The sequence below is a fragment of the Penicillium macrosclerotiorum genome (genome assembly GCF_028827735.1).
Source record: "Penicillium macrosclerotiorum strain IBT 26536 chromosome Unknown utg000010l_segment0_segment0, whole genome shotgun sequence".
Lineage (NCBI taxonomy): Eukaryota > Fungi > Ascomycota > Eurotiomycetes > Eurotiales > Aspergillaceae > Penicillium > Penicillium macrosclerotiorum.
In genome coordinates this window covers 2,894,533-2,922,081 of record NW_026643089.1, presented here as the reverse complement: position 1 = coordinate 2,922,081, position 27,549 = coordinate 2,894,533, and the positions used below count along the sequence as shown (strand labels likewise).

General features: G+C 47.7%; 8 protein-coding genes across 8 annotated transcripts; 5 read left to right on the top strand and 3 right to left on the bottom strand.

The window, feature by feature from the left end:
• Positions 1-427: 427 nt before the first annotated feature.
• On the top strand, positions 428-3,522 carry N7462_010645 (uncharacterized protein; the record flags this gene model as incomplete). Its single annotated transcript, XM_057082359.1, has 8 exons — positions 428-686; positions 762-1,144; positions 1,530-1,641; positions 1,744-1,912; positions 1,962-2,006; positions 2,063-2,162; positions 2,223-3,345; positions 3,392-3,522. 8 exons carry the CDS (start codon positions 428-430, stop codon positions 3,520-3,522), a joined length of 2,322 nt encoding a protein of 773 aa, XP_056929399.1.
• Positions 3,523-4,075: 553 nt separating this feature from the next.
• Positions 4,076-5,530, bottom strand: N7462_010644 (putative integral membrane protein; the record flags this gene model as incomplete). The annotated part of the gene is made up of 6 exons (XM_057082358.1): positions 4,076-4,500; positions 4,571-4,638; positions 4,699-5,072; positions 5,149-5,216; positions 5,276-5,312; positions 5,375-5,530. The coding sequence occupies 6 exons, from the start codon at positions 5,528-5,530 to the stop codon at positions 4,076-4,078; spliced, it is 1,128 nt and encodes a 375-aa protein (XP_056929398.1).
• Positions 5,531-9,705: 4,175 nt separating this feature from the next.
• On the top strand, positions 9,706-11,250 carry N7462_010643 (cytochrome P450; the record flags this gene model as incomplete). Its single annotated transcript, XM_057082357.1, has 1 exon — positions 9,706-11,250. The coding sequence occupies one exon, from the start codon at positions 9,706-9,708 to the stop codon at positions 11,248-11,250; it is 1,545 nt and encodes a 514-aa protein (XP_056929397.1).
• A 530-nt stretch (positions 11,251-11,780) lies between these two features.
• N7462_010642 (uncharacterized protein) lies at positions 11,781-12,369 on the bottom strand (the record flags this gene model as incomplete). The annotated part of the gene is made up of 2 exons (XM_057082356.1): positions 11,781-11,929; positions 12,264-12,369. The coding sequence occupies 2 exons, from the start codon at positions 12,367-12,369 to the stop codon at positions 11,781-11,783; spliced, it is 255 nt and encodes an 84-aa protein (XP_056929396.1).
• A 1,109-nt stretch (positions 12,370-13,478) lies between these two features.
• Positions 13,479-17,771, bottom strand: N7462_010641 (uncharacterized protein; the record flags this gene model as incomplete). The annotated part of the gene is made up of 3 exons (XM_057082355.1): positions 13,479-14,104; positions 14,161-17,580; positions 17,645-17,771. 3 exons carry the CDS (start codon positions 17,769-17,771, stop codon positions 13,479-13,481), a joined length of 4,173 nt encoding a protein of 1,390 aa, XP_056929395.1.
• A 627-nt stretch (positions 17,772-18,398) lies between these two features.
• N7462_010640 (WD repeat NOL10/ENP2 family protein) lies at positions 18,399-20,597 on the top strand (the record flags this gene model as incomplete). Its single annotated transcript, XM_057082354.1, has 2 exons — positions 18,399-18,615; positions 18,670-20,597. 2 exons carry the CDS (start codon positions 18,399-18,401, stop codon positions 20,595-20,597), a joined length of 2,145 nt encoding a protein of 714 aa, XP_056929394.1.
• A 3,235-nt stretch (positions 20,598-23,832) lies between these two features.
• N7462_010639 (uncharacterized protein) lies at positions 23,833-25,653 on the top strand (the record flags this gene model as incomplete). Its single annotated transcript, XM_057082353.1, has 3 exons — positions 23,833-24,233; positions 24,296-24,723; positions 24,782-25,653. The coding sequence occupies 3 exons, from the start codon at positions 23,833-23,835 to the stop codon at positions 25,651-25,653; spliced, it is 1,701 nt and encodes a 566-aa protein (XP_056929393.1).
• Positions 25,654-26,133: 480 nt separating this feature from the next.
• N7462_010638 (uncharacterized protein) lies at positions 26,134-26,462 on the top strand (the record flags this gene model as incomplete). Its single annotated transcript, XM_057082352.1, has 2 exons — positions 26,134-26,216; positions 26,294-26,462. The coding sequence occupies 2 exons, from the start codon at positions 26,134-26,136 to the stop codon at positions 26,460-26,462; spliced, it is 252 nt and encodes an 83-aa protein (XP_056929392.1).
• Between the last annotated feature and the right edge of the window lie 1,087 nt (positions 26,463-27,549).

Below are 27,549 nucleotides of genomic sequence, written 5' to 3'. Positions count from 1 at the left end.
TTGATCCCAACTCAGCGCCTGTATACGTGTGTCTTTTATTTTCTCTTCTTTTCATTTCTGCTTGATCTTGGCATTGTGGATTGAAGCATTTGATGGTATCTCCTTTGCTATGTTTTTAACTTCGTTCGATATACCCCTTTACTGCATAGATTAACGGAGTTTTTGCATTTAATTTCCTGGTATTTTCACATCAAGCAAAGGTGTCTTTGTCTCTTTCGATTTATTCTCATTTTTGCTACTGGCACAATTCAAATATAACCTGCGAAGGCCATGTCCAAGAACAGGACATATCGTTCCATGAGTTCCGGGTAACAGTAAGTTCCACCGTAGCTCCCCGCATGATGACGTAAAAGGGCTTGACCCCGAACTTCCCCTCCAAAGTCGATGACTACCTTAATCTCACCACTTGGATCCAACTCATCTCTCCATGCGAACTCCAGCAATCCGCACATTCGCTCCTATCGGTACCCGCATCGGTATCCAACTCCCTTCCGCCGTCCGCCTTCACTCCACCTTCACGCGTAATCGTAGGCGTGTAACCCCTGGAGTCAAAGCCTTCAAATTGGCACCGACAATCCCATTTTTTGGCGCGTTCTTCGGTTCTAAAGGCGGCGAAGGCATACCTAGGGAGATGTCTTATCCTGACCAGCGAAGTGATGACCAGTGGAAAGCTGTTCTTAGCCCAGGTCTGTTTCAACTAATTATCTGTTTCAAGTTCGTCACTACGTTCCCATTGCTGACTTAGGAATGACTACTGCCAGAACAATTTCGTATACTCCGTGAAAAGGGCACAGAACGTGCCGGAACTGGTGAATACGATTCCCACTACCCATCGCAGGGTGTATATAACTGTGCGGGGTGCGATGCTCCTCTGTATAAAGCGGACCACAAGTTCAAGTCTGGGTGTGGATGGCCTGCGTACTTTGACTCGGTTCCGGGAGCAGTGAAGAGGCATGTGGATAACACCTTTGGCATGAAGCGGACTGAGATTGTCTGCAGCAACTGCGGAGGCCATCTCGGGCATGTTTTCGAAGGAGAAGGGTACCCAACGCCCACAGATGAGAGACATTGTGTGAACAGTATCAGCCTGCGATTTAGCGATGATGATAGCACGGTATCAAAGGAGTCAAGTGAAAAGGCCAAGGTATGATTGGATGTAGGTAAATAAAAACATTTAAAGTATTCCAGAAAACAAGGCTGTAAGCGCCATCATGCGCGGGTCCAAGGTCCTCAAAATACATAAAGCTACCAAGCAGATCCAAACACATCATGTTTCTACCCCAGCCTAGAACATTTCCAGTAATTCAGACTGCATATCCCTTGTCACAGTATGCAGAACCACTTTCACGTTCCTGATGACAATCCCCTACCGCCCAATTTACATCAAACTGCGTGGCCGGCGCTCACCGCCCTCCGTAATTGCTCCGGCAGCCTAAGGCCGCTTTGCCGACCGCCACCTGCGCATACGGGCGAGGTTCCATTGTTTCTCCTTTCCCACTTCACCGTGTCCTTTGTGTCGCCTGTTACAGATTATGTCTCGACGAGCTACGCCGGGCCAGGCTGCCCAGAATCAGCAGATTATCAAAAGTCTGCTGAAACTCGAGCCTAACAAGATTTGTGCGGATTGTAAACGCAATAAGCGTGAGTGTCTACTTATCCCCCTCTCCAGCCAATGGTCCGCTCATGCGGGCTGGTTCCACTGTCACTCGAGTCTTCCCATATCCTAACATGCAATTTGTATAGACCCGCGATGGGCATCATGGAATCTGGGTATTTTCATCTGCATTCGCTGTTCCGGTATCCATCGAGGAATGGGTACCCACATCAGTCGGGTCAAGTCCGTTGATCTGGATGCCTGGACCGACGAGCAACTCCAGAGCGTTCTGAGATGGGGCAATGGAAGAGCCAACAAGTACTTCCCCCACACCTGACCATGCGAGCCGTGTGTTGATCTCAGATAGGTACTGGGAGGATAAGCTGGCACCCGGCCACGTCCCCTCCGAAGCGTAAGTCTACAACATTGATTACACCATCGCCGTTTACTGATCACATGCATTTATAGGAAGATCGAGAACTTTATCCGCACCAAATACGAGGCAAAACGCTGGGTCATGGATGGGGGCATGCCGGATCCCTCGACTCTGGGTGGTGATGACGATGTGGTGAGTGACCAAGAACGCAACGCGTCCGGCAGCATCGAATGGCGCATACTGACCTAATAGCCTCTTGCTGTCGTGAAGGAAAGGGCTACTATCGAGCGATCTGTTTCTCAACGAGTCGCTGCCCCAAGCCAACCTCCAGTACAACGCCAACCAGCAATCGATCTCTTTGGTGATGACGATATGATCTCTGCCCCGCCTCGCCCAAGCACCACTGAACCAACTCCGCGCGCTCCTCCCAGACAAGCACAACCTGTTCAAGCGAAGGTCCAGAAGCCTGGCGATTCATTGCTAGGTCTCGATTTCTTCGGCAGTGCCCAACCGCCTGCCGGAAGTCGTCCAACTAGCACCGCATCTACACCTGCGGCACCAAGTGGCATGTCTCGTCCAGATCTCAAGCAATCCATCTTGTCGTTATACTCAAAGCCTCAACCAGCTCCTATCCAGCATGAGCGAAACAGCTCCTTTGGCGATATGGCCTCACCGCAGCCCCCTGCTATATCCTCAAACATGGGCGGTCTAACCGACGCTTTCAGCGGCCTGAGCTTCCCCGCTACTACTTCCCCTCCACCAGCTAAGCCGGCAGAAAAGCCGTCTCCATTTGCTGGCCTTACCAACTTCTCAAACATGAAATCGACACCTGCTGCGCCGAAGGTTACCTCGCCTGTTGGCTCCGCCAGCGGTGATCTTTTCGGTAGTTTGACCTCTCCTACATTGTCTGCTACCAAGCCCCAGTCACGGAACACATCAATCTCGAGTAGCCAGGATTTCGGTTTCGGAGGCTTCTCTTCTCCCGCCTCTGCCTCTGCAAAGCCCAACCCGCCACCTTCGTCCCTCTCCAATGACTTGTTCGGTCTGTCTTCGCCACCCCCTGCGCTTGCAGCACCCGCAGCACCCGCAGCACCCGCAGCACCGCCCAAGCCTGCCGCAGTTTCGCCTCAGCAAGAAATGAACTCCGCATTCAATCTCTCGAGCCTTCCTATTCAACCATCACTGCCACCCAAACCAGCTGTGCCGGTTGCCACTGCCGCCGCCGCCGGGATCATGTCGTCTAGCATGGATGCTTGGGGAGGAAATGCTTGGAGTACTCCGGAACCTGCACCGGAGCCGAGGCCCGCACCTCCCACCCAGACCAGTTCTACAATGAAGGTGCCCGATACCCTGACTGCCAATGATTTTGGCAGTGGTTGGGGCGCCCCGCCCCCCTCCCAAGCCAACTCCCACAGTTGCAGCGGATGAGGACTTCGGTGGCTGGACCAGCGCTGCTCCTGTCGCTTCAGGAACTACAAGCACAACCAACTCCACCAAGCCGGCAGGCGGGTTTGGCGGATCGGACGACCTTTTCTCCAACGTTTGGGAGTAAAGAGTTTCATTTCGATAGATGGAAATACGAGATATTAATTTGAAATTGCGTCCATTCTTCTTGCTTTGCATCAGTGGTAGCACTGCACATACTGGTGTTGGTATTCGAATCGTCGCTTCCCTCGGTATTGATAAACGTCCTCTTAGCATGTACATTTGTCTTGCAATTCCCAAAAATTGGGCTAGTTCCATCCTTTCCCCGTTACACTTGAGCACCGATACGCGCATACTTTGCTTCGCTGGGTCCATTTGAAAGACCTTGTATATATGTTGGTCGTTGTACAGTAGGGTTCCTCTTCATTTCTTTATACATATATCCATAGTATGTAATAAAACCCACGTGCCACCAATTTTCTGTATACGTATGTCTGTGCCAAACAAAACATCATTATTGTACCTGGTAGGGATATACAGGCGAACTCAACACTCAAGATTTTCCATCGGAGTTGGAGAAAAGGTATAAATTAGGAAGTGGTATATAGAGACATTAAAGGAAAGCCATAATGAAAGATCGACCATAAAAAGAACGAAGACATCGAAATCGTAAAGGTGCATCAAAAGCTGTGCTTTTGGACAAGGTCCTTCGTACTCCCCGTCTCATCATTCTGAGAGACAAGGTGTGAAGTGGACTCCTGTGTGACAAAAGTCGTAACCTTGATACCGGTGAACCCAGATTTTGCCTCTTGATCCTTCTCAAAGCTGTGGAGGGAGCCTGTTGGCGAGAGGTCATCCAGATCGTAAGCTCTGCTAGGATCGTGACCACCAATCACAGACGCTTGCACTTGGGTGTTTGTGCCGGTAATGGCACTGCGGCCGGTGCGTGAGGGCCTAGTTGTCTTGCTGCGATAGCCGTTGCTGCCGGTGGAGAAAACGTGGGGAAGCAGTCGAGAGAGGAACGCACGAGTGCTGGGCAGGGAGGCGCAAATGATTGCGACATTACACTCCACGGCAGACCAGGAGGCGGCGCCGACATTGTCGTCTGTGAGAAAATGTTAGAAGAGAGATCATTGTTGAGATGAACCGATAAGGCTTGGCCGCGAATCACTTACAAGTCGGATCATCGGAGTTAGAAATCACCATGAGACTCTTTAATCGAAGAATGCTCGTGATCATCACACTACAGCGAAGGATTAGTATCTGATTGACGAGGAATGGGAAATTCATAAGAAAACCATACAATCCACCAAGCGCAAAAACACCCATGAGCGCAAATTTCTGTCTGGTTGGCAAGTGCAAGGACCTAAGCACGGGCATAGGGTAGATCAGGATCAAAAGATCGGTGAGAATGTGAATAGCCGAGTTTGAGAACCAGAGTGCCTTTTTATCGAAACAAAAACCAGGTCTGCTTGGGTCCCAGAACTTGGCGAGAGGAACACAATTGGCCCAGGCACTGATGACGGTCCAGGTTCCATAGACACCGAGGAAGCCAATGAGAAGCATACAGGCTAGGCGCATTCGTGGCGTTGAGAAAACTCGACGATATTGCAATAGAATTGACATTTTGGTGCTGATGAGACTCGTTTGGTAGATCGGTACCGATGCCCAGAAGCACTATGATAGAGCAACATATTTGTTAGCTACTAAAACTTCCAAATATACAAATCTCTACCCAGTACTTGCGACTTACAATCATCTGCGTGACATACACAGCGTGTGGGATGATTGCGTAGTGTTCACCCATGCCGTGGTAGACCTCTGCCATGGCATTAGATAGTTCCAACAGAAAGGCGTCGATCGAAGTAGATGCTACTTACCACCAACAAACAATCCAAAGAATCCCCAGGAGAAGGCCTATTGTGTGCGACCGAGAGTCAGTCTCTATCGATAATGCAAGATTCGTTAAGGCACCCTACCAAGGAGACTAGGATTGTATAGTCATCGGATCCCATCTGCTTCACTATTACTGCTCTTGTATACACGCGAACGAGAACAATCAATGTCGCCAAAGATGTGAAGACGGCGCTCACAGCGAGAGCCGAGCGCCCACGTGATGTTGAGAGAGTTGTCATTATTGTATATAGAACGGTAAAGACTGTGGTGTTTTCTTGATTATGATCAAGAGTCTGCAGAGGACCCGATGGTGCCTGGAAAGTGGAACTGAAATTTAGGTGGAGGAAGGAGATCAGAGACCGAGCCAGGGCCACTTCTTTTTAATATCTGACTTCCGGGGGTATGGAAGAGAACCACAATCGTGGGGTCAGGCTTGACCGACCCTCTTCGGGCAACTGAAAGAGAATTAAAATGATCTAGTGGATTGGGGGAATACGGAAACGGATTAGTTGATGTGCATAGACCCCAGTATCCAAATTGTCGAGCAGCCACGGAGGGGCTATCGAACAGAAGCTTAGGGACAAGACTAGCGCTATTGGAACCCAGCGGGAACTTTGAACACCAGTACACTACGGAACAAGTTGCCATCGTCAATCAGTCATCTATGAAGCATTTACAGGCTCCATTTTCATCGACGACACAGGCAAATGCCCCGAGAGAGTTTGACAGTCGCGGGAAGGCGTGGAAACTGCGGAGAATTGTCACGGTCGACGATCGGGTGGCCAAAGTAGCAAGCCTATCAGATCGACCGCGGTCTTTGTCGCGTTGCTTAGGGGAAAATCTTGACTCAAGGTGGAGATTCGAAGCATCATGAAATTTGGCATTGGACATAGATGAACCACGAGGCGCGCATGCTAGTCCGTTCTCGATCCACCAGGGGAGGATATGCGCGGGCCTGTTCGAGCGCTGTGCTGCCGTACACTACTAGAACTACCAATGGCATCAGAACCTAGGAATCGAAGTCCCGGTGTACGTGGACTCTTGAAGTGGAGACTTAGCGTCTGTGGTGCCGCTCACGAGCACGGCTGTCATTTCCATACCGTATCCCATCCATGGAACCCGGTTGGCCGAGTCCAGGCCGAGTCCATGGATAATTTTTCCCATTGCTATGATTGGCAAATCCTCGACGAACCGCATTTAGAGCTTCAGCAGTGTGTTTCGTGTTAAGCAGCTCTTCTGAGGCAATATTCGGGCTATCTTGTCTGCGTTTCGCAATAAGAGCGTAGCCATGGGTCCTCAAGATGTGGTAAGTCTTCAAGACCTTGAACAGGATCAATTAACTAACGAGTTCGCAGTCTAGCCAACCTGGTTAGCGTAATCCGAGATCGAGGCCGGGCGTCGTAGGCCCTGGATCCCGGGAACCCCTTTGCCCAGGCGCTGCAGGACATTTGGGGCAACTAGCAGCGTTAGCTCGACTCCATGGCCCCCCTCGCTAAAAGCGAACATTGGCAACCACCCGTCTGTTTACCCGGGACCATGGTTAGTCCCTGTCATTCCCGTCCAAACCCCCAAGGCGGCTCCTCAAAGGATGCGGTAGCTGGTTACAAAATTTCAATAGTGCCAGAAATACCGGAGTGGCTGAGAAACTGGCATCAAGATCTCTACTCCCCATGTGTATCGAACTTAAACATTTCCATAGCTCCAAAAGCCTAGCACTGCTTTTGCCCTAATAACGACTCTAATTTCAGTCTCATGGGGACTATTCCCGCCCACTGGCGCCCCATGACTCCGCAGTGCTCTCATGACAGCAGAAATAACTTCGCGGGATCATAACATCATACCCGAGGCGTTATCCGTCGTGTCATGATGTCGATCGCCAGGTTGTCCCGTCTCTCTCTTCTCCGCTCACCCGGCGATGCCGTCGCGCGCACGGTTCCCGCAGACTCGGGACCACATATGGCATTCTTCCGATTTTCCGGACAGAGTACACGCTCTCAATTAGTCTTAGATTAGCATGGATTGTAGAGACGCCATGATCACTAGAGCACTGGTGAGCCTCCACTTCGCCCTGTTTGTGTACCCAGCCCCCAGGCGATCAGGAGCCCGCGCCCTTTGCGTTAAGATCGCCATGAACCGGGATCCACTGCCCCTTAGTGAACTTTCGGATGAACTACCATTCGCGATAGGGATGGCCGTAGCTGGATAAAAGGAGACCGACGATCCTTTTGGTGTGCGGAGAATAAAGCCATGGCTTTCAATGGATTTCTTGGTAAGCACCGAATGGATCCGGAGAACAGGGGTTGCACACGGATTCTGTTGACTGACATAACTCATTCAAGGTCACTAAAATTCACTAGCGATGGCACTATACCGAGATAACTCCGATTATTTTTTTCATGAACTGCGTTTCAAACTGTCATAGAATAGCCCTCGACAAGGGTTGTTTTGCACGTCCCAAATGGTTCATAAATTCTGCGAACTCAATAATTCGAGATACTATTATATGACACAGTCGTTATGCCCCTTGAAAGTACTATATTGCGCAGTACTCTTAGATAACGCTAGAAAAGCGATTAGAAAGGCATTCTTTAATGATAATACTGCCATTTCTCCGCCCTTTCTTAATCGAAGCATTGAATTGCAAAAAATATATGCTTAGTTATTCACTCTCGAGAGCGAATCCAGGCAAAGCATACAATGTCATCATTTTACTGCTCTGCCGTCGCCCACGTCTCTTTAACCTGATATATATATAGCCTTAACATAGTCTCGCTCGGAGTTATTTATCGACGTTTGGTGATTGAGTGGGATTTTGCGCCGAGAGCAACGGACATAGACGCTAGCAGCAGCCGTAGAATAATAGTTGAACCGCAAATTAGTGCTATCGAAGTGCCCGATCTTCCCGCATCCGATTCAAATGAGAAGGAAAATGCTTGGCTGTCGAATTGAGTTTAATTATTCCAAAGAGCTGATCGTACGCACTTAGCAACTATTTAACCTAACTTCATTATATGAACAGAGGCTACGTATAAATCAATAACAAAAAGGAAGACTCTTCAGAGAGTGATCTATTTGAGGGCATAAGCGATTCAAATTGTGTGCCCAGCTTGCCCAGATTTACTCAAATACAGTCTCATTTGGGCCCTGGGGTCCAGAGGTCAGGGGCGGAGCAATTCTGAAGACTTGAAGTACATAATCCATACTTCGTTGCACTTTTTTAAGTCAATGAATAAAGTCTGAATGAAGAAAAGCTTCTTTGTTCGAGACTGAAGACAAGTCTATTTAAGTTTTATACTGTGGTTCGAACATATATAGCAAGTTGCATAGTCGTCTAGGGTTGGGCTCATATGGCAACTATGCACTGCATTAGGGCAGCCACTAAGGCGTCAATATAATAGAGGGTGATTTTTGAATCACAGCATCAAAAAACAATGATTCGAGTTTAGTAAAACAATTAATGTGGTCATGTGACATTTCCTTGCATTAAGGAACATGTGGTTCTATTTCTTTCCTCTTTCCTTTTAATCTCTCCCCCTGTTCTATCTCAGTGCTTGGTATTATTTTCAAGAGTTCAGGAGTTGAAAACATACACCTCCTCGGCTAAACGTGGTATACACTAGGATTATCCATTTCAGGTACATATTCATCTGCTTTCCATCGCCGAGTACACCTCATGGGCCCCATGCCGATGCGGGCTGTAGATAAGCGGAAGAATTTGCACGTTCTGGCCCTGCAATAGCTATGAGATTTATACCTAAGAATATTGCTGTACTGCTGAGCAAAATCCCGGTGATGAAACTATGTATTCGAGCAGGGTTCCCACAGACTAATCCTATTTAGTAACCAGTTCGCCGAGTTGCTCCAATTTCGGACTCTGCGGAGAACACCAAGCCGGATTGAGCACGTTTTGAATGCATCGTTGGCACTCCAACTGAATCATCAACTGCCGATAACTTTTGTTTGGATTTAAATTTTCTTTTTTTCTAATGTAGATCACCTATTTGAAAGACATACATTATTCCGAGCTAGCCCTCAACATAAGAATATGCCAATGTACAAACCAAGCTGAGTTCTACTACCGAGAATGATCACTGAAACGGTAACCAAGGACGTTCATAACCGATAAATATTGATCAAGCCTCGTTGATTTTCCAAAATAGAAATCTTAAGAGCAAAATGTGATTAGTTCAACTGTGGAGGATTTTCAATTTGATGCGCCGGTCCCTTCGTTGTCAAAAAATTTTCGTTACACTAACCTCATTGTTCGAAATTCGGCGATTATTGCTGCGTTACCCCGCATGAACCAATAATGGCCTCGTCATTTGATGAATATCAACATTCTGATGAAGATTAAGTATCGAGGTGCGACTGCAAGAATGGCTCTTTTACATTCGAATATACATGATCAAATAAAATGTACGCTTTCGCGTTGGCATTATTCGTACTAGGCTACTTTATCGTAAAGCCTGTCATTGTCTATTTCTATGATGCAAAAGGCCTGAGAAAGTATCCCAACTTTTACTTCTTGTCTGGTATATCCGATTTACCTTTCCTCTATGAGTCGCACAAAGGCTTCAGATCCCGGAATCTCTTTGAAGCTCATAAAAAGCATCCTGTTCTACGCATCGGTCCAAATGCCCTATCTTACGCAGACCCACGAGCTATCAAGGATATTTACGGTCATGGCACCTCCTGCATCAAGGACAGGTTCTATTCCGAGACTGCAGGAACTCATTCTCACCTCGCCGATGTTGTGGACAAAAGCGATCATGCCAGGAAGAGAAAAATATTGTCTAGTGCCTATGCATTGAAGAATTTAGAGGAATGGGAGTTCAAGGTCGCCGACGTTACTGGCAAACTTATCAAGGCCTTCGATGCTCGATGCACGGATCCTCTTCCGCCAAGTCATGTGCCTAAGAAGCAAGACCTTACAGTTGACTATAGGAACTGGACGGTCCTATTTGCCTCGACAGCAATTGCAAACATTGGACTCAGTGAAGATCTGGGTTTCCTCAACGAAGGATCTGATAAGGTCCCTTCTGAAAGCAAAGACGGTACCGTCAAGGAGGTTTCATTCCGAGAATGCCATGCAGCCACTGGTCGAGTCTCGTACCAGCTGGTGTGGGCTTACGACTGGTTCAAGACCTTGAAAAGAGTCAGCAAGTCGATTTCTTCCGAGTATTGTCGAATGTGGAAGTTGGATGATGATTGGGGCGGGATAGTTTACAACCGTGCAACGACTCGTCTGAAGCGGTACTTGGCTGGAGAAAAGCTTGACGACTTCTTCAGTGCCATGATGGAGGATAAACATGGATCTCCACACAACTTGGAATGGGGTGAGATTGTCGCAGAGATTAACATTATGATGAATGCCGGCCACGATACGACAGCGATCTCTCTTCGCAACTCTCTTTTCTTTCTTTTGAAAAACCCACACTGCATGCAAAAGCTCCGCGAAGAGCTTGACCAGACCCTTGATGAGGACGATATTGTTGCTCCCTATGGGAAAGTGAAGCACTTACCATATCTCCGCGCCTGTATCGACGAAAGTTTGCGCATGCTTCCACCAGTGATTTTTGGCCTTCCACGTCGCACCCCTCTCGAGGGTACCTCTATTCTTGATGACTATATCTCTGGAGACACCTCGGTCAGTATGTCAGCCTACGTGATCCATCATCAAGAATCAATCTTCAGGGACCATGATGCATACAAGCCAGAGCGTTGGTTGGGTGAAGATGGAAAGGCTCTGCAGCCCTATTTTGTCCCATTCAGCACTGGTGCAAGAGGTTGTATCGGTCGCAATATTAGCTACTTGGAGCAAACAGTTCTAGTCGCGTCGTTAGTCCACCGTTTCGATTTTGCCTTACCATCGCCGGACTGGGACCCTCCCGTTCGAGAGACCACTAATCTGAGCCCTGGGCCAATGCCTTTAAAGGTCTGGAGGAGATCTAGGGTCTAAGACTCAATGAAATGTACTGCGGGATATTTAGCGTACGCCTATGCGATTTCATTTGGGCGAAGAATGTAATGAGGTCTTTATGTGTTGTGAAATTTTGTTATTGCTTGCTTTACTTCCAATTGTTTACTGGCCATCCATTGGCTACCTGCATACGCCCTTATATATCTGTCATTCTGACCACATCCATTCATTTCTCCAAATTCGTCTTCATCAAATTCTGCTCTCCTACCTCTTGAGATAAAACCCAGATTGACAGGTCATATAAGACAACTGCATTGTAGGAATACGTGGTATCTAGTGGTGTATCTATCTTGCACTCTTATGTGACTTAACATGGCTGTCTAGTTGTTCCTGAATCCCGGACAAAGTACTAGACTTCGACCGACGTTCGCTAAGTATCGTTGCATCAGCATCGCCAGAACTTTTGGCTTACGATAACAGAAAAGAGCCTTGCAAATATTCTGTCTAGTGCTAATTTACCGACAATGCCTATGTTTCAGGAATATGGAGCGAGAAGACGATGTCCTGGGCTAGGCTCCAATTGAAACAGGGGGTTTCCCGCCGACCGGCCACGTTGAACGGAAGGCCTTAACGGAGCCCCAAAGCGGGTTAGCGTCCCACGCAATTGACCGCGCCCCACGCAGTCCATCCCCAGCCCCCGATCGCGAAATACACATGGCTGGGAGTATTAGATTTTCTTTAAAACCCCCATTCACATTCCGACGGATGCTATTTTTTTCTTCTTTAGTATCATTGTGCAGTGCACTTGTGGCTGCTAACTTCTTACCTTTTTCTATCTCCTCTGGACATTTTCTGGAGTAAGGGAGGGTTGAAACCTACCCACGTTGCATACTTCAAAGTCTACAGCCCATTCAGCCCAGCAAAGAATTGGGCATCGCAACAGACAAGAGATTCTGCCAGCCTTTTTTCTACCCTTATTTCATTGTCAGATCTCACTCACATCCATCTGACTTGCCATCTAAGTCAATCAATTTAAGAGCCATAAGACTCACCACAATACCCATCCTTCTGAACGCCTTGGCCATCCGAAAGCCAATCGCAGAACTCACCGAGGGCATTGTCATTCAAGATGGTGAAGCGCAATATTGTGATTGCCATCATCATTATTATTCTTTTCATTCTCCTTGTGGCAGCAGGAGTCGCTGTCTTTGCCTCTCACAAGCATCTTGGCTTGTTCGGCCAGAGGCGTGACGACGAAGAAAATGGCGGGGATGGATAATGAGTGGCATCCACTGATCGAGATACCTGGCGAGGTAAACGAAACCTAGCACGACGCACTACGCCTTGCCGCCTTTGCCTTTTTCCAACATGCATAACATAATACCTCTGCAAACGACCTTCACACGATACCCTACCTGCATCCGCACCTCTACTCAATTGCCGTGACGAACACTTTAACACAAATACCCTGTTTGTGTGAATGAAATATTTATGCCCTATTTTGTACGAACCTGCGCGCATTGGCCAAACATGTTCCATGTCAGCCCGATATTCTTCCAGGAGTTGATGGCGTTGTTTTGATCCTTACTTCTATGTCTTATTTTTCCCCCATATGTACTATTCATACCTTTTTCCATGAACATGGTTGACCTGTTTAAATGATGGAATATATGATTTGAATTGACGAATGAAACCGGTTGGCTGAACAGATATGCCATGCCATTGATAATATAAAGTGAGACCCAAAGACTAAAAATCTCTCTGTAAACCGTGGTAGACCACCAAAGTATCTATATTTAGCGAAAGAACCCAGAATCAAACAATGATATGCACTATCTGGCTGCTGGAGTCCATTTATATGTACTATTCAAGACACCTTCCAATGGTAAGGTCGATGAGAAAAAAATCTAAAACTCGAACAAAATCCAACAATGCGAGCCAAGTACATCCGTAGACCTACCTGAGATACGAAAAAATAAGATAGTTGTAGCAAATGATGATGGCAAATAATGTGTAGACAATAAAACATGCGAGTCGAAAGGAACAAAGAATGTGAGAATGCAAAGTACAATATGCCATGCGACTCCCCCAAATCAAATTCATGCCACCAATGGTATCCCCACGAATCCTAGACATAAACAATGATCCTATACAATGCATCCAAAGGTCCTTTTGGATAGAAACATGAAAACCTGAACGCCGCCAAGAAGGAATGAAACAAGGGAAAAACAAACAACTTTATGAACATTCTTCAGTATGAACTTTCTTCAGAAGACATAGCTCAAGAGCTCCTGGGCTCGCAGAGCCGTTGCGATATGCCAGGGTAATGTATTGGCCTGAACGCTGCGGATTCCTTTTGCGCGAGCAAGACAAGCTAGATCTCGATACATTCCTAGAATTTCTTTGAGAACGCTTTCAGGAGACGAGGATGGGCGCTGTGTATATATGAGGTTGGCGTTCATAGTGAAAACACCATCGCTGTCGGCCGCACCTTTACGCCGAAGAAGATACCCACTGCTCAGCGCAGGGCGGAGTTCCGTAATATGCGGAGAGATGCTCAGGCGATGTGATAGGATGACTGTCCATGACTCATCGCAAACATCAACAAGAACAACATCTGAGTCCGGCTCAAGGGAGGGCTCGGTTGGTGTCGACGCATTATATACTGCACTTGGCGTGGGAGCGTTACCGGATTGTTCGGGAGAGGCGACGCTGGCACTTGGGTTTGGTGTTGAAACGGGTGTGGATGAAAAGTGGGGATTGAGGACGCTGGCAGCCATTGGGGAGGCCAAAGACTGGAGTATCAGATCGGGAATGCAGTTAACAGTCACAATATTTAGTTCCAGCGACCCCGGCCGGATCTTGTTTTGTTGCTCTGCCAGATTATTCCAGCCTGTCCATAGTTAGAGATATCATCTTTGGGCCCAATTAATTTCACCATGTACTTACATTCAACCTCATCGAGATCGATCGGATCTGTGTTCACCAGAACAACCTTCCATCTGGCCTGGAACTTTTCCATGATACGTTTTGTTGTAGCCCAAATCTCGTTGCGAACCTCGGTAATTGTTCTGATGGTACCTCTATGGCGATACCGTAGACAGTAAGACAGACTAGTCTGAAGATTGCCTGTTCCATCGGACCAGGCGGCAGATATCCATCGTTGATCCGAGCTTTTGGAGCATGCAATATGTAGAGTCCGACCGTCCTGTAGCGGACATCCTTTCTCCGCATTTAATCGGAAGCTGATACTCTTTGGAAGGGGATCGGCCAAGAGAATCGCCGGGGCACAAAACAGCGGGTCGGAATTTTCATCCTTGGGACGACATCGGTGATACACTTCCAGAGCCAGGTTGAGGTAGTCCGTCTGAGCAGGGACAACCATTGACTCTCCAGAAATGATGAAATCCATTGGAATAATCTGCAAAGCAACTTCCTTTACTTCTTTCGATTGTCCACGTTCGGAACTGGCAGCCAATTCTTTAAACAAGCACCAAAAAGCTACGCAAATATCAGCAAGCGCAGCCGCATGAGGAAACGGGTTAATAATATAGACAACGCAGTTATCTGTAGTGGATGCGGACTGGGATAATGCGTTGGCTAATTCCTCGCAAATCCCCTTGAGAGATTGCATCATAGAGGTATAGCCGGTAGACTCAGAATTCCAAGATCGTAGCCCTTTGGTAAATGACGTTGATTTGTCACCGCGGGTATGTTTTCCAAGATTGCAACTCTGGTATAGAATTCCAAATCGATTCAGAAATGAATCTGCAGCATCCACTGCGGATGGGGGGTGGATGCAGTATGCTGAAATGTCTTTAGAGCCATGAGCAGGCTCAAGACCAAATGTTTCCCAGAATGACACAGCTGGAGGAAGCGCTTCCAAGTACTCCTTTCCACGGCGAACGCGGAGGTGGGGCGCCGACACTTTTGAAATCAGACCTCTTCCGGTGCAATCTTTGGTCTGTTGCAGTGAACTTGTTGTGTCTTCGTATAGTGTGGTATACCCCCTGAGATCGAGCTTCGAAATATCTCCCAAGAAGGTTGCATCGTCAAAGCAATTCTGCAAGGTCAGATTTTCAGTCTCTAGTCCAAACAATTTGATCTGCCCGCCCAAAGAATGATCTAAAGAGGACTGAGTGATTTGATCAACTAGGAGCTGGGCTATTGAAATCTGGTCTTCTCGCCGGAAGAGAACCGGAAGCTGTTGAATCTGCAACGCAGAAAAGTAACCAGTGAAACTCCAGTCAGAGAAATTGGCGAAAAAATTTCCCAGAAAGGTTGTGTTCTCGATTTTCAGTCCGGCACTCCCTTCGACTGCGATAGAAGACTTAGCTGGAGATGTAGCCGATTGGATATCACTTTCTGAAAAAACCCGTTTTCTCTTCAACGTAGGAAGTGAAATTGATGTGGAGGATTGCTCTAAATGAGCGTCATCGCTGGCATCACTACTGCCGCTACTCGAAACTGACGACGATCGCTCACAGCTGCCAGCTGCCACTGCCGACGGATTTGGGAGGGCAGATGGTGTGAAGATCGGCGCAGAACCACGGGTACGGCCTCGATTGGGAACCCCGATGGTGGGGATGAAGCTGGAGGTATCATCGGTGGGGTTTCCAGTAGGGCGATCCGAGAACCAGAATTTGCCCTGAGACCCATATTTCTGATCCCAATCGACCACTTTCTTTTCGAAAGTAACAGGATGGTAGTGTCCCTGGTGGCTGCCAACTTGTCCAAAGTGCTCATCTTTCTGCCTCTGAGACCCCGAAAAAAGGATCTTCTTGATTTCCACGGGGCTCAATGGAGGACTGACTGTTTGAATGGATGGATCTGAGGATAATTGGAGTGTGTCTTGGGTCTGCATTTGCTCCTCAGTGACATTGGCCAAAATCTTAGGAGTCTGAGATGAAGGTGTCTCTTCTTTAACAATATCATCAACTGATGTCAGCCCTAAAGGAGTGCTTTCGGATAGGTCTAGATCACCGGAATCCGCCTGCTCATCCATGTTTGAACTCAAGGGAGCTTTGGCGGGTTCCTGGATATGATTGGCGGGGGTGTCATCAAGCATATCATCCAAAGTCGGATCATCAAAAAAGCTGAAGTCGGCATCAGTGATCCCTTTGGATCCAAAGTCTTTGTCATTCATCTCTCCAAATAGATCTTCGTCATCGCTAGCATCATATCGACCTGTGCCAACAGCTAGCTCAAGGTTTGGAAGAGATTTCTGTTCGGCCAGAATGGCTGGAGATAGATTGAAGTCCGGGTCCTCAGGATAGGCATCTGAAGGTACAAGGTTGTTCATTGTCATGGAAGTGGCCCCGTCTGGTGGAGTTGGATAGACAAGGTTAGTATTCTGGAGGTCAGGATACTGCGCCATTCGGGATAAACTCTCGAAGTTTTCCAAGCTGTCAAACTTAGGAGACGACATGTCATTGTCTTTTGGTTGAGGCTCTTCCAAAACAGGAACGCCTCGGGTATCATGATTAGACTCAGCTAGAGAGCTGACGTTGGATGACCAGCTCTCTGCAAATTTCAGCGGATCACCAAGCGCATTTTCGAGCGAAGAAGATTGAATCGATGAACCATATCGCTTAAAACAGAATCGCGCAGGCCAAAGCATACGCTTCAATGGAAGGACAGACTGTGGTTCATCACTTTGCCGCCATGCCTCTCCAGCTAGGCGTGCGAAAAAGGGCTCCCAAACCTCGACTTCAACCCAAGGTTCCTCATCAATAGACTCAATATGTAAGCCAAAGTTTGCTAGCCATCGCAGGACATCCAATTTCCATTGCATTCTTTTGGCTGCTAAATCTCCAGAGGTCGAAAATCCCGGGGAAGGGACAGTTGGAGATTCGATATTGGCAGTGACAAGTCTCGAGATGGCCCCGTTGGGACATAGCCAGAGGTCAGTTCCTGGCTGAACCCGCAATACATCGGAAATATCATCGCGGGGACTGCATAGCCGTGTGATGCCGACTTGGGAAACAGTGGTTGGGAAGACTGTCAAAGTTCCAGTTGCGTGTAGCTGAACATTCAGTGTTGTCAAGTAGGACGTAGAAAGCACACTTTCGTTGTCAATCCGGGGGCTTTCATATCCAATCTTATCGATTGGTGTGAATAAGGTGCGAGACCCTAGGGGTAAAGCACCATGTTGTCGTACTAAAAGAAGGCTCAGTGAACCTGTCACGGCAGAGATAAAAGACGAATATATGGCAGCCGAATTGCTATACCCGTCGGACCGGCGGGCTGAGGGCTGATTTTGTTGGAACCTCTGGGAGCTAGTTGAATGGCCTCCTCCCTGCTGGCCCTGGTTGTCAGAGGAGAGGCCTTGTATCAAATCCTGTGACGCGATACTGCCCGACGCTGATGCTGTACCGAATGTTAGCATGTTCTTGATGAAATTTTCGGAGCGGTAGAAAAAGGTTTTATATACCTTTTAGAGTGGTACTGTCCACAAGAATCTTGGTCGTTTCAACTTCTCCTTCTTTGATGTACAAGGGCCCTAGGCTCTCGAACGTCGGGGTGGGGAAAAAACCCAGAGCCCGAGACGTCTGGGACATGACGCTAAACAGTTAAAACTCCTCAAACGAGCTTCTAGCTCTTTCAGACGACCAAGATGCTTTAAAATGGTGTAGCCATTAGCCGGACCATCTGGTGGATGGCTCGCAATGCCAGGCTCTTCTGTGTAGATTCTCCAATAGATCGTGGAGAAGCCATCCTATCTCCCAATCAGTATCCAGGTCCTTTTATCGGGCGAGGATTCTTACAATTAGATGTATGTTAGTGGTAGCGCATCCGGGAAAGTCCATGGTTCAACTGTCGCGGACAGCCCCGGGAAGCATGCACAAATAGCGAGACGGTGATCAAGGCGTTTTCGAGGAGTCATCTCCAGTGGTGAGAATTTCCACGGCAAGGACCACACACGCACAGCAGGAAGGTCAGACTCATAAGGTTCGCATAGCCATCTCCAATGTAGCAAAAGACGCGACCTAAGACGACTTTTGTCGCAAACGCAAAACAGCGCCGCGCTGCGCAATTCCGGGGGAGTTCGAGTGACGCTCGGGCCAATCATCGGGATCCGCACCGGCCACGTCACGTGGTCCCTATCGCTATCTTTTTTTTATCGCCGTGCATTTTTTTTCTATCGGTCGAGACTCAAGCGTGGAACTTCGTCGCTTCCTGTCGTCATGAAGTTGTCCAACCAATCCGAGGTACCGGTGTACACCATCTCGGGATCAAACACTGCTCGGCCTTTACCTGAGTGGCTGGCTCGACGGCGAAAGCGCAGCTTGAAAGATGACCCGGAGTATGCCAATCGTGTCGAGCTCTTACAAGACTTCGAGTTCGAGGAAGCGAGTCAATGTGTGCGAGTCAGCGACGATGGTGAATGGGTTATGAGTACTGGTATGGATCATTTCGTCTTTCTGCCGTACTTCAACTGACTTAATTCCTCGCTAGGAACCTACAAACCCCAAATCCATACTCACTACCTCCCACAACTGTCTCTTTCCTGGGCTCGGCATACAGTAGCCCTCAACACAACCTTTCTTCTTCTATCTTCCGACTACTCAAAATCCCTACATCTCCAATCCGACCGTTCTCTTGAATTTCACACCCCGCAGGGATGCCACTACACCACTCGACTTCCTAGATATGGCCGTGATCTTATCTATGACCGCCAGTCGACCGAAGCGCTGATCCCTGCAGTTGGTGTTAACCAAGACGGCCTTGGTGAAGTGTTCCGTTTAAATTTGGAGATGGGAAGATACATGCGGTCTTTCGAAGTTGATGTTGGAGGTGATGATTTTACCTCCGCTGGTGGCGGCACGCTGCAGGGTGGCATTAACACCGGCGCGGTAAACACAGGTGCCATCGCGGAAGACAGCCACGGCCTGATGGCCTTTGGCACAAGCATTGGTACTGTGGAGCTTTGGGATCCTAGAGCCAAGGGTCGGGCGGGCATCCTCCTGCCACCAGCACAAACTGGGTCTGATGAGGCGCGATCTGAAATTACGGCATTGGAGTTTCAACGTTCGGGGTTGACTCTGGGCACCGGTTCCTCGAATGGTCTCATTCATCTTTACGATCTTCGTTCTCCTGTCCCTCTTCTTAAGAAGGATCAAGGATACGGCTTCCCTATTCACACTCTCAAGTTCCTCCAACCGTCATCGGCGACCCGTGAGGCGACATTGGAGCCAAAGATTATGTCTGCGGATAAGCGCATCATCAAGATTTGGGATCCTCGTGATGGTAGCCCGTGGACGTCTGTGGAACCAGCTGTGGATATCAACTCGGTCGCTTGGTGCAAGGACAGCGGAATGCTGTTGACTGCTAACGAAGGCCGCCAACAACACTCCTTCTTCATTCCTCAGCTCGGTCCGGCCCCCAAATGGTGCTCCTTCTTGGATAACTTGGTTGAGGAGATGGCCGAAGACCCCAACGACCCGAATGCGTTTACCAGCGCGCAAGCCGGTTCTGTCTATGACAACTACAAGTTCTTGACAGTGCCACAACTTCGCAGTCTCAATCTAGAGCACCTCATTGGCCGCACAAACCTCCTACGGCCATACATGCACGGTTACTTTGTGGCTCAACGTTTGTATGAGGAGGCCAGATTGATCACTAATCCGTATATCTGGGAAGAGGAGCGTGCGAAGCGAGTCAAGGAGAAGATTGACAAAGAACGCGAGAGTCGCATTCGCGGCAAGAAGAAGGCCGCTGTCAAGGTCAACAAGAAGTTGGCCGAGAGGCTGCTTCTTGCCGAGGAGAAGAATGAGCGTCGGAGAGCCAAGCAAGTCCTGGAGCGTGGTGGCGATGAAGAGATGGTCGACGCCGCTGTTACCGAGGCTGGGTCCACTAGCAAGGGTGTTCTTAAAGACTCGCGTTTCAACAAGCTGTTCGAGGATGAAGAGTTTGCGGTTGATGAAACTTCCCATGAGTTCCGTGCTATCAACCCGAGCACTGTTCCGGATGTGCCTGCACGTAAAGAACGTGGGCTTACCGCAGTCGAAGAAGAAGCCGTGGACGACGTTCCTGGATCTAGTGACGATGATTCTGAAAGTGAACCCGAGAGACCGGTCGCCAAGAAGTCCGGAAAAATTTCATCAGCTGATTACAAGCGTACCAAGCGTGCTCCTCCTCGCATGCAAATCTCATCCTCAACACGGACCAACTCTGCTCGCGATCGATCATTCGGCTCCCGTGCTCAGAATATGAAGTCCAGGCAGCGACCAGCGCGTCAAAGCGGTGTTGTTGGCGAGAAGGAAGTTAGCTTCATGCCGGCTTCGAAGTCGAGGTCCAAGGTGCCCGAGGTTCAATACGATAAGACTGAGTTCCGGTCCAAGGAGCGCCGAAGTGCTTCCGGCAACACTTTCCGCAAGATGTGATTTCTTGATTTTTCTAGACCAATGGGCTTCTTTTTGGCGTTGAACGACTGTTTTTTATTAATCAACCCGGAATCCTCACGGCTTGATACGTGTACTCTTATCATGGACATGTTGCATGACGCTGTCAACCTAGCATTTTCAGAGTCGATTTTTGTTATATACCTCAATAAGCACCAAAAAGTGGTTTTGTTTTACAAGCAATCTTCCGCCGTTCTACCTGCCTTCCGGCTAATGTGGCTCCATATAAGAATCAACTGTAAGGCAGCAAGGTCAGAATCCAAAGACTGCCAAACCAAAGAAGTCCCTACGGATTGTCCAACTTAGATTGTGGCCAGAAAATGCCTGATATGCCTTTTTCAGTCTTCGAAATTATCTGACTGCTTGATAATAACCCAGCCTTTGTGTGAAGTAAACCTAGCTTTCGTTCCAGAACTCATGGAGAGGCTGAGAAAGGTTGCGTCTTTCGAGTAAAAAGTACATGTTAGGTCAAATGAGCAGCCTAGACTCTACGCAAGATGCGCTTTCTCAAAATTCTAGCACATTGCATCAATGAGCTGAAACAGGTGACCTCGATTTTCTTCGAAAAAGTGTCTGCTCCCTTTATCGTATTGTTCTTCCTCTCCAGCTGCCAATTAGCGAAACGGTGATTTAATCGTTTCCATTCCCTGGGCGCCTGCAAAAATTTCATATACCACCGCTGTCAAATTATCCTTGATTTCTCTCAAACTCTATTCCTTTGCTAAAACACGGATCATAGACATGATTTTCATTATGCATTTCAGGACTAATCTTGTCTCATTCTCTTTTAGTATTAGCGACTTTCTTAATGTGATTTCAGCCTGTCTTATACGAAAAAGGACATGCAACTTTGAGAGAGAGTTCGGCCGCATTGTGTAGGAAGGCCCAGATACGGAAATCCTGTCTGATCCATAATTGATGTCATATGGATTTGGTTACCGTGAGTACTATCTTTCTTTAAATAGGCCAAATCCAACCGATACTTGATCGGAAGAAATCTCAATTGGCGAGAGCTGCAATCTGAAGGGATCCAAATCTAATCAAATCTGCGATACACCTTATGTAACCTAAGTGCGTTGTTCTTTCTGATCTCTAATATTCTTCACTCGCATGTCTGAAGAGCCGAAAGTTAATCATTTTAGACTGGATTCTTTGAAAAATTTTCTGTCTTTACATCTACTCAAACTGGATTCAAAGTAGGACTTGAATAGCTTTGCTCATTATGTGTATCTTTGTTGTTTTATTTAACGATATTCCTGAATGACCTATTACTCTTGAGCGCGGAATACCAAAAGTACGCCCGAAGACATCCACCAACCGTCTGCCTTGGAAAAAGTATTGTGATCTGAAATACAGCAAATATTAATGACCAACCCACCACGTTCCTTGTTCTCAGCATGTATTTAAAGATACATCTTTCGATACAGCGTAAAATTCAAAGCATATCGCCAATGGCCACTTCAATCCGACCTGGAATTGCCATTCGCCAAGGTTATACCCGTACTGGACGCTACGGAAAGCCTCTCGTTGCTTGTGCCAGTATTAGGATGAAATTAATTCTTGCTTAGGACATGGAAAAGCTTGCTCTCGCTGAAAATAACCCGTTTTTGGATCTTTTTAAAATAGATTAGTCTGGCCAGTAGGACCAAATCAGCTTCGCGATAATGATAACCCGAGGTTTCCTCGTTTCTTATGTTCCGGATTTACCGTTGTGATCAACAAAAATTTGGCCTAATTGGTTGTCATAGCTTGATAATAAAGCTTTAAAACGTAAATTTGATCTGTCCAAAGATAGCTAGCCTTGTTTTTCTGGCCCGGTAAATATTCGGCTGGAACTCGAGTAATGGGGGCAATGGCCCAAAGGAGGAAGCGAAGTGCCCTAATAATGGAAATAGGTCTGTAATGAAGCTTCAGTGCTCCACAGCCATAGATCCACCACGTGGAATCCGGTACTTACATACGATGGGCTTTTGGATCGGCACCGTTGACAGAATTTGACATCAACTGTTTTAGCAAAGTCCGTTGCCATTTCGTCTTCATCTCTACAAGAAATTGTTGAACGCGTAGCCGGTCAAGATTTCATTTCATCCTTTCTTGGGTAGCCAAAAAAGAAATTTTGAAATTGTAAGATTACTATTTACAGATAAGCGGCCTATGGTCTACGGTTGGTGTCGGGGTATCGGGCCCTTCGGGAAAGTAGGAGCCTTCGGATATCCCGGACGGCAACATTGCACTCGGGGGGAATTGGTGGCATTCGGCTCAACATTAGCACCCGAAGGGTCCGAATTAGTGAACCGGCGAGAACGGTGGGTCCTCGGCACCCTTTCCCTCGAGATTGAATTCTTGCTTATCGGACCATTTGCACCCTGAACCCGCTTCCAGGCCTGATTTTGGGCGCTGACCAGAGCCAGCCCCTGAAACGCCGTGGTTGAGTACTAGTTCATACAAAGCAAGCCCTGAAAGCATCCATAATTCTACGATTCAGGGTCCGTTGCCGTGGATTGTTTGTAGATACCTGATCGGCCCACGATGACCGAGTTAGATAAACAAGCTTCACCAATGGTAGTCAAGCGCTGCTGACATTATTCTGTTCCTCGGCTTCTTGAGAATTCTATTAGTACAAGCACCCACTTTCAGCCACATGTGGACTCCGATCCGCTAGGCCTCGATCCACAGAGGTTCAGCTCGGTATTAAGGCAACGACTGGGTCGCTCGGTCCGATATGACCACTATTGAAATTTCAATATCGCTCCGTATATCACGGCCTCTTCATTGACCTCAAAACTTGAAGTGCCACCGCAGCGGACGAAGATATGTGACGGCAGCCCTAAGCTCTCGCTCTCGTCGAAATTGGCAATTTGCTATGCTGCTCGCAGTCTGTCTTGCCTGTATCGAATTCGTAAACTCAAATTTGGTTGCGCTTGAGACCAAAGCTCCGATCGGTTCGTATACTAAACCCGCCATTCCACGGATCCTGTACCAACTAAGTGGATTGCGGTAAGGTATCCGGTTTCTGGGAAGAAACTATGCCCTAAAGGCATAGGCACCAAAGTGCATTAAAATGTTGGATGTCCATGCCTAGGAGTATAAAATCATCGAATGCGCCAGGAATGTGATAATCAGGGAATTTCGACACTCTTTTCCTGTCCCTCGCGCATCCTCTCCTTTCCTTTCGTCTCCAACCTACCCCAGTCATTCGTTCGATTAATTGCATTCCATGCGTTTCCTCGCTGTCCTGACAGCGGCGGCCTCTCTTGGGGTCGCCGCTGCTGGAGTTATCCAGGCCAAATCTACCAATGAGGAAAGCTGCTCCAATATTGTTAACACTGGTGAAGTTCTTCATCTTTCGGTCAATATCATCGAATATCCAGTCATCGTCGATGTTGTGCTGGAGGACAACGCCGTGATCACTATTGATAACACCATCCTGATTGATTGCACCAATGCGCCCACCCACCTCCACACCACTGTGTATGCTACTGAGACCAGCACTGTCACCAAGACTATCTCTGTTGCTACTGCTGGCGTCAGCGTGGCCGAGACTGCTGCTGCAGCCTCCAATGGCAACAGCCGTACTGTCCTCACTGAGATTGCGACCAAGACCAACGCTGCGAAGCCGTATGTGAAGTTCATCTATAATAGACCAACCCCTGAGAATGTTGTTATTTAACCATTTATAGTCACCACACTGTCCACACTCATGGCTCGGGTCCCGTTGCAGGTGGCTCTGCCGTTGGCTCTGGCTTCAATACCCAGTTGAACACCAGACCTGTATCCCATACTGATGTCCGTACCATCGTGAAGACCGCTACTCACCATGGTACTACTACTACCAAGACATACACCACCACTGTTGCCTCTGCCACTGCTACCATTGCTGCCGGTGAGTATGTTGATTGGACCAAGTACAAGGCCAACGGTGTCAACCTTGGTGGATGGCTCGAGCAGGAGCGTGTTTTTAACCAGTATTGGTGGGACCAGTATGCCCCCGACGCTGATGATGAGTGGACATTCTGCGAGACCCTCGGCTCCCAGTGTGGTCCTGTTCTCGAAGAGCGATATGCCACCTTCGTTACTACTGCTGATATCGACAAGATGGCTGCTGTTGGTAGGCTTACATTCAAGAATCTATCTTTCAACATTCTAGTACTAATAACTTAATCCAGGTGTCAATACTCTCCGCATCCCTACCACCTATGCTGCCTGGATCAAGATCCCTGGATCTGCTCTCTACCACGGTAACCAGAAGGATTATCTGAAGAAGATCGCTGTCTATGCCATCGAGAAATATAACATGCGCGTGATCGTTGGCCTGCACTCCCTCCCCGGCGGCGTCAACAACTTGGACATTGGCGAGGCTGTTGGACACGATAGCTGGTTCTTCAACAACACCAACTTGCAATATTCCTACCAGGCGGTTGATCAGATTCTGAACTTCTTCGTCGAAACAGGATATCCCTGGGGCTTTACCCTTTCCGCCATCAATGAAGCCTCCGACAACCCAGATGACTTCGCCGGCACCAATACCTTGACTACCAACGGGACTAACTGGATTGTCAAGTACACCAACGGTGTCCTGAACCGCATCGCTAATGTTGACAAACGCATCCCTCTCATGCTACAGGACTGCTTCGTTGGCGAAGAGCACTGGTCTCCATACTTCGCGAATGGCACCAATCTCGTCATCGATATGCACGTCTACTATTTCGCAGCCTCTGGTGTCTACTCCCAGTGGGCTACCGGCGCAATCTGTGGCCAGGCATCCCAGCTTGGTGGCGATGGCAAATTCCCCGTGTACGTCGGTGAATGGGCTCTGCAGACTCTGTACAGCAACAGCTATGCCAACCGCAAGACTCTATTCGATACTCAGCGCTATGCCTGGAGCTACTATGTTCAGGGTGGATCCTTCTGGAACATTAAGCACAACAGCAGCGCTGTGGTCAGTGGCCAGGGTACTCAGAGGGACTACTGGTCATATGAGCGTCTTATCGACGCCGGTGTGATCACGAAGGCTGCTTCCAACCAGACATATTGCTAAGGATGATGAGTTTTCTTCCAGAATCATTGCATGATAGGAGGAGCTACGGCTTTCAAGATTGGATTTATAAAGAGAGATAGATAATAATTAATTTGATTTCTTTCATTTTCACATCTCCAGTCACATCCGAGTTCATTTGGTCTGATGAAAAGTAATCCTTTCAGTGCGTCACACATAATTGACACGAAAATATATAGTTCAAGATTTGGGAAATGACGTTCGGACCTATATTATGGGAAATTACAACAAGACTTATTTGTACTCTGAGCCATGATACTAGGTCCACTTCCTTTAATCTCGCAAATTCTACATCTGTGGCTCACCATGACTCTCGGGCTACCTATTTGGAGTGCGCGATGACCTTGCATGACAAGTCTCCGATTCCCTACTTCTTCGAGAGCCAGATTCCTATTTGATGACCAACCACCTTTCTACGGCACAGGTGAGCGAAAATTATCACAATCAAAGGCTTCCTCAAGAATGATTGAAAGCCTAAAACACGCTGTCATCTACGGTGCACCTGGTTTAGTCCCATGGGCCCGAAGTGATCAGCTTCTACGACCGTATCCCCATCTCGGCACAATTTGCCAAGATTACCGCATTTACCAATCATTTTCTCGATCTTTCTAAATTACATTAGCCCGCAAAAGCTCGCTTCGGGTATTTTCTTACGGCCAGGGGACCGGTTCACTTTTACCACGTCGATGAGAAAAGCCATAAAAAGTGGCGAAAGTATCACTCATATTTACTACCTGGGTCTGCATGATATATGCATCCGGAGAAACGCTAAAATGGGCAGTCGCTTATAATGCGGACAAGGAGAGGCCTTGTACTTATCGCGAACTGTTGAGTGAGTTGTCGAGATGGCTTGGACTAATTGGCGTGGGCCCCGACGGAGACTAGATAACCCAGAATAATGCGCTGAACGTCGGTGAGCTTCCGCAACTGATTCGGTCTCACATAAACGGGAAGTATGTAGTCCGAGTATAAGAGAACTTTTGCGGAACATGGGTGCGTTAATGCCACCAGTGCAGGAGTTGGCGCAGGCAGTTGGCAGCTAGATAGAGTCAGCTATTGGTTGATATTTGACCGACAGCTAAGCCCTGAAAAATTGAAGAAAATCAGATTTCACATAAAGGAGAATCAACTGCAAGAGTCCCTAGAGAGCTTGAGATGTTCAGAAAAGCGGAAACAATTCTGTGAATGCAGTATTGTGACACATTAAAAAGCCACTCCCGAATACAGAATACATAGTGACTGAATGACGAGCTTTAATTAAACTAGGGATTTCAAGACGCTGCTTTAATTGAGAAAGTTCCATGCAGAATGAGGATTAAATTGTCTACTCTAGAAACAAAGCCTTGGCGGATGGTCCAACGTGCACCGGAAGGTAATCTTCGAATCAAGACTAAATTTCGGTGTCAATACCGCCAAGATCGCGACAAATCGTATGATGATGAGATACAAAAAGATGAGACTTCAAAAGCTAAAGCCTTGCGACTTGATAAGCAAAGTGATGAAACTCGCAAGGGGAAAAGTACCATGATTTCATGTCGATCATGTGAAACGAAGCAAGAAACGTCCGCCAACATAAGATGTAACGTTCTGCTGAAAGACAAAGAGAAGACAAAATGACAGGAATATGATCAAAAAAAGTCGAACACCACATCCAGGCCCAATTTCTATGCACAAAACGGGTTCAACTGCTTGGTAAAAAAGAAAAGAAAAAAGTCCAGTCTATGAAAGCAGCCCGCCAACTCGACCACGAAGCAAGAAATAAGAAGGATATTTTAAATCTGAGGAGAAAGGCAGAATGAAAAAGGTAAAATCAAGATAAAAAAAGCGCAAACAAGGTAGAGGGTATTTGCAAATGGGAAAACGGATCGGAAATTGGAT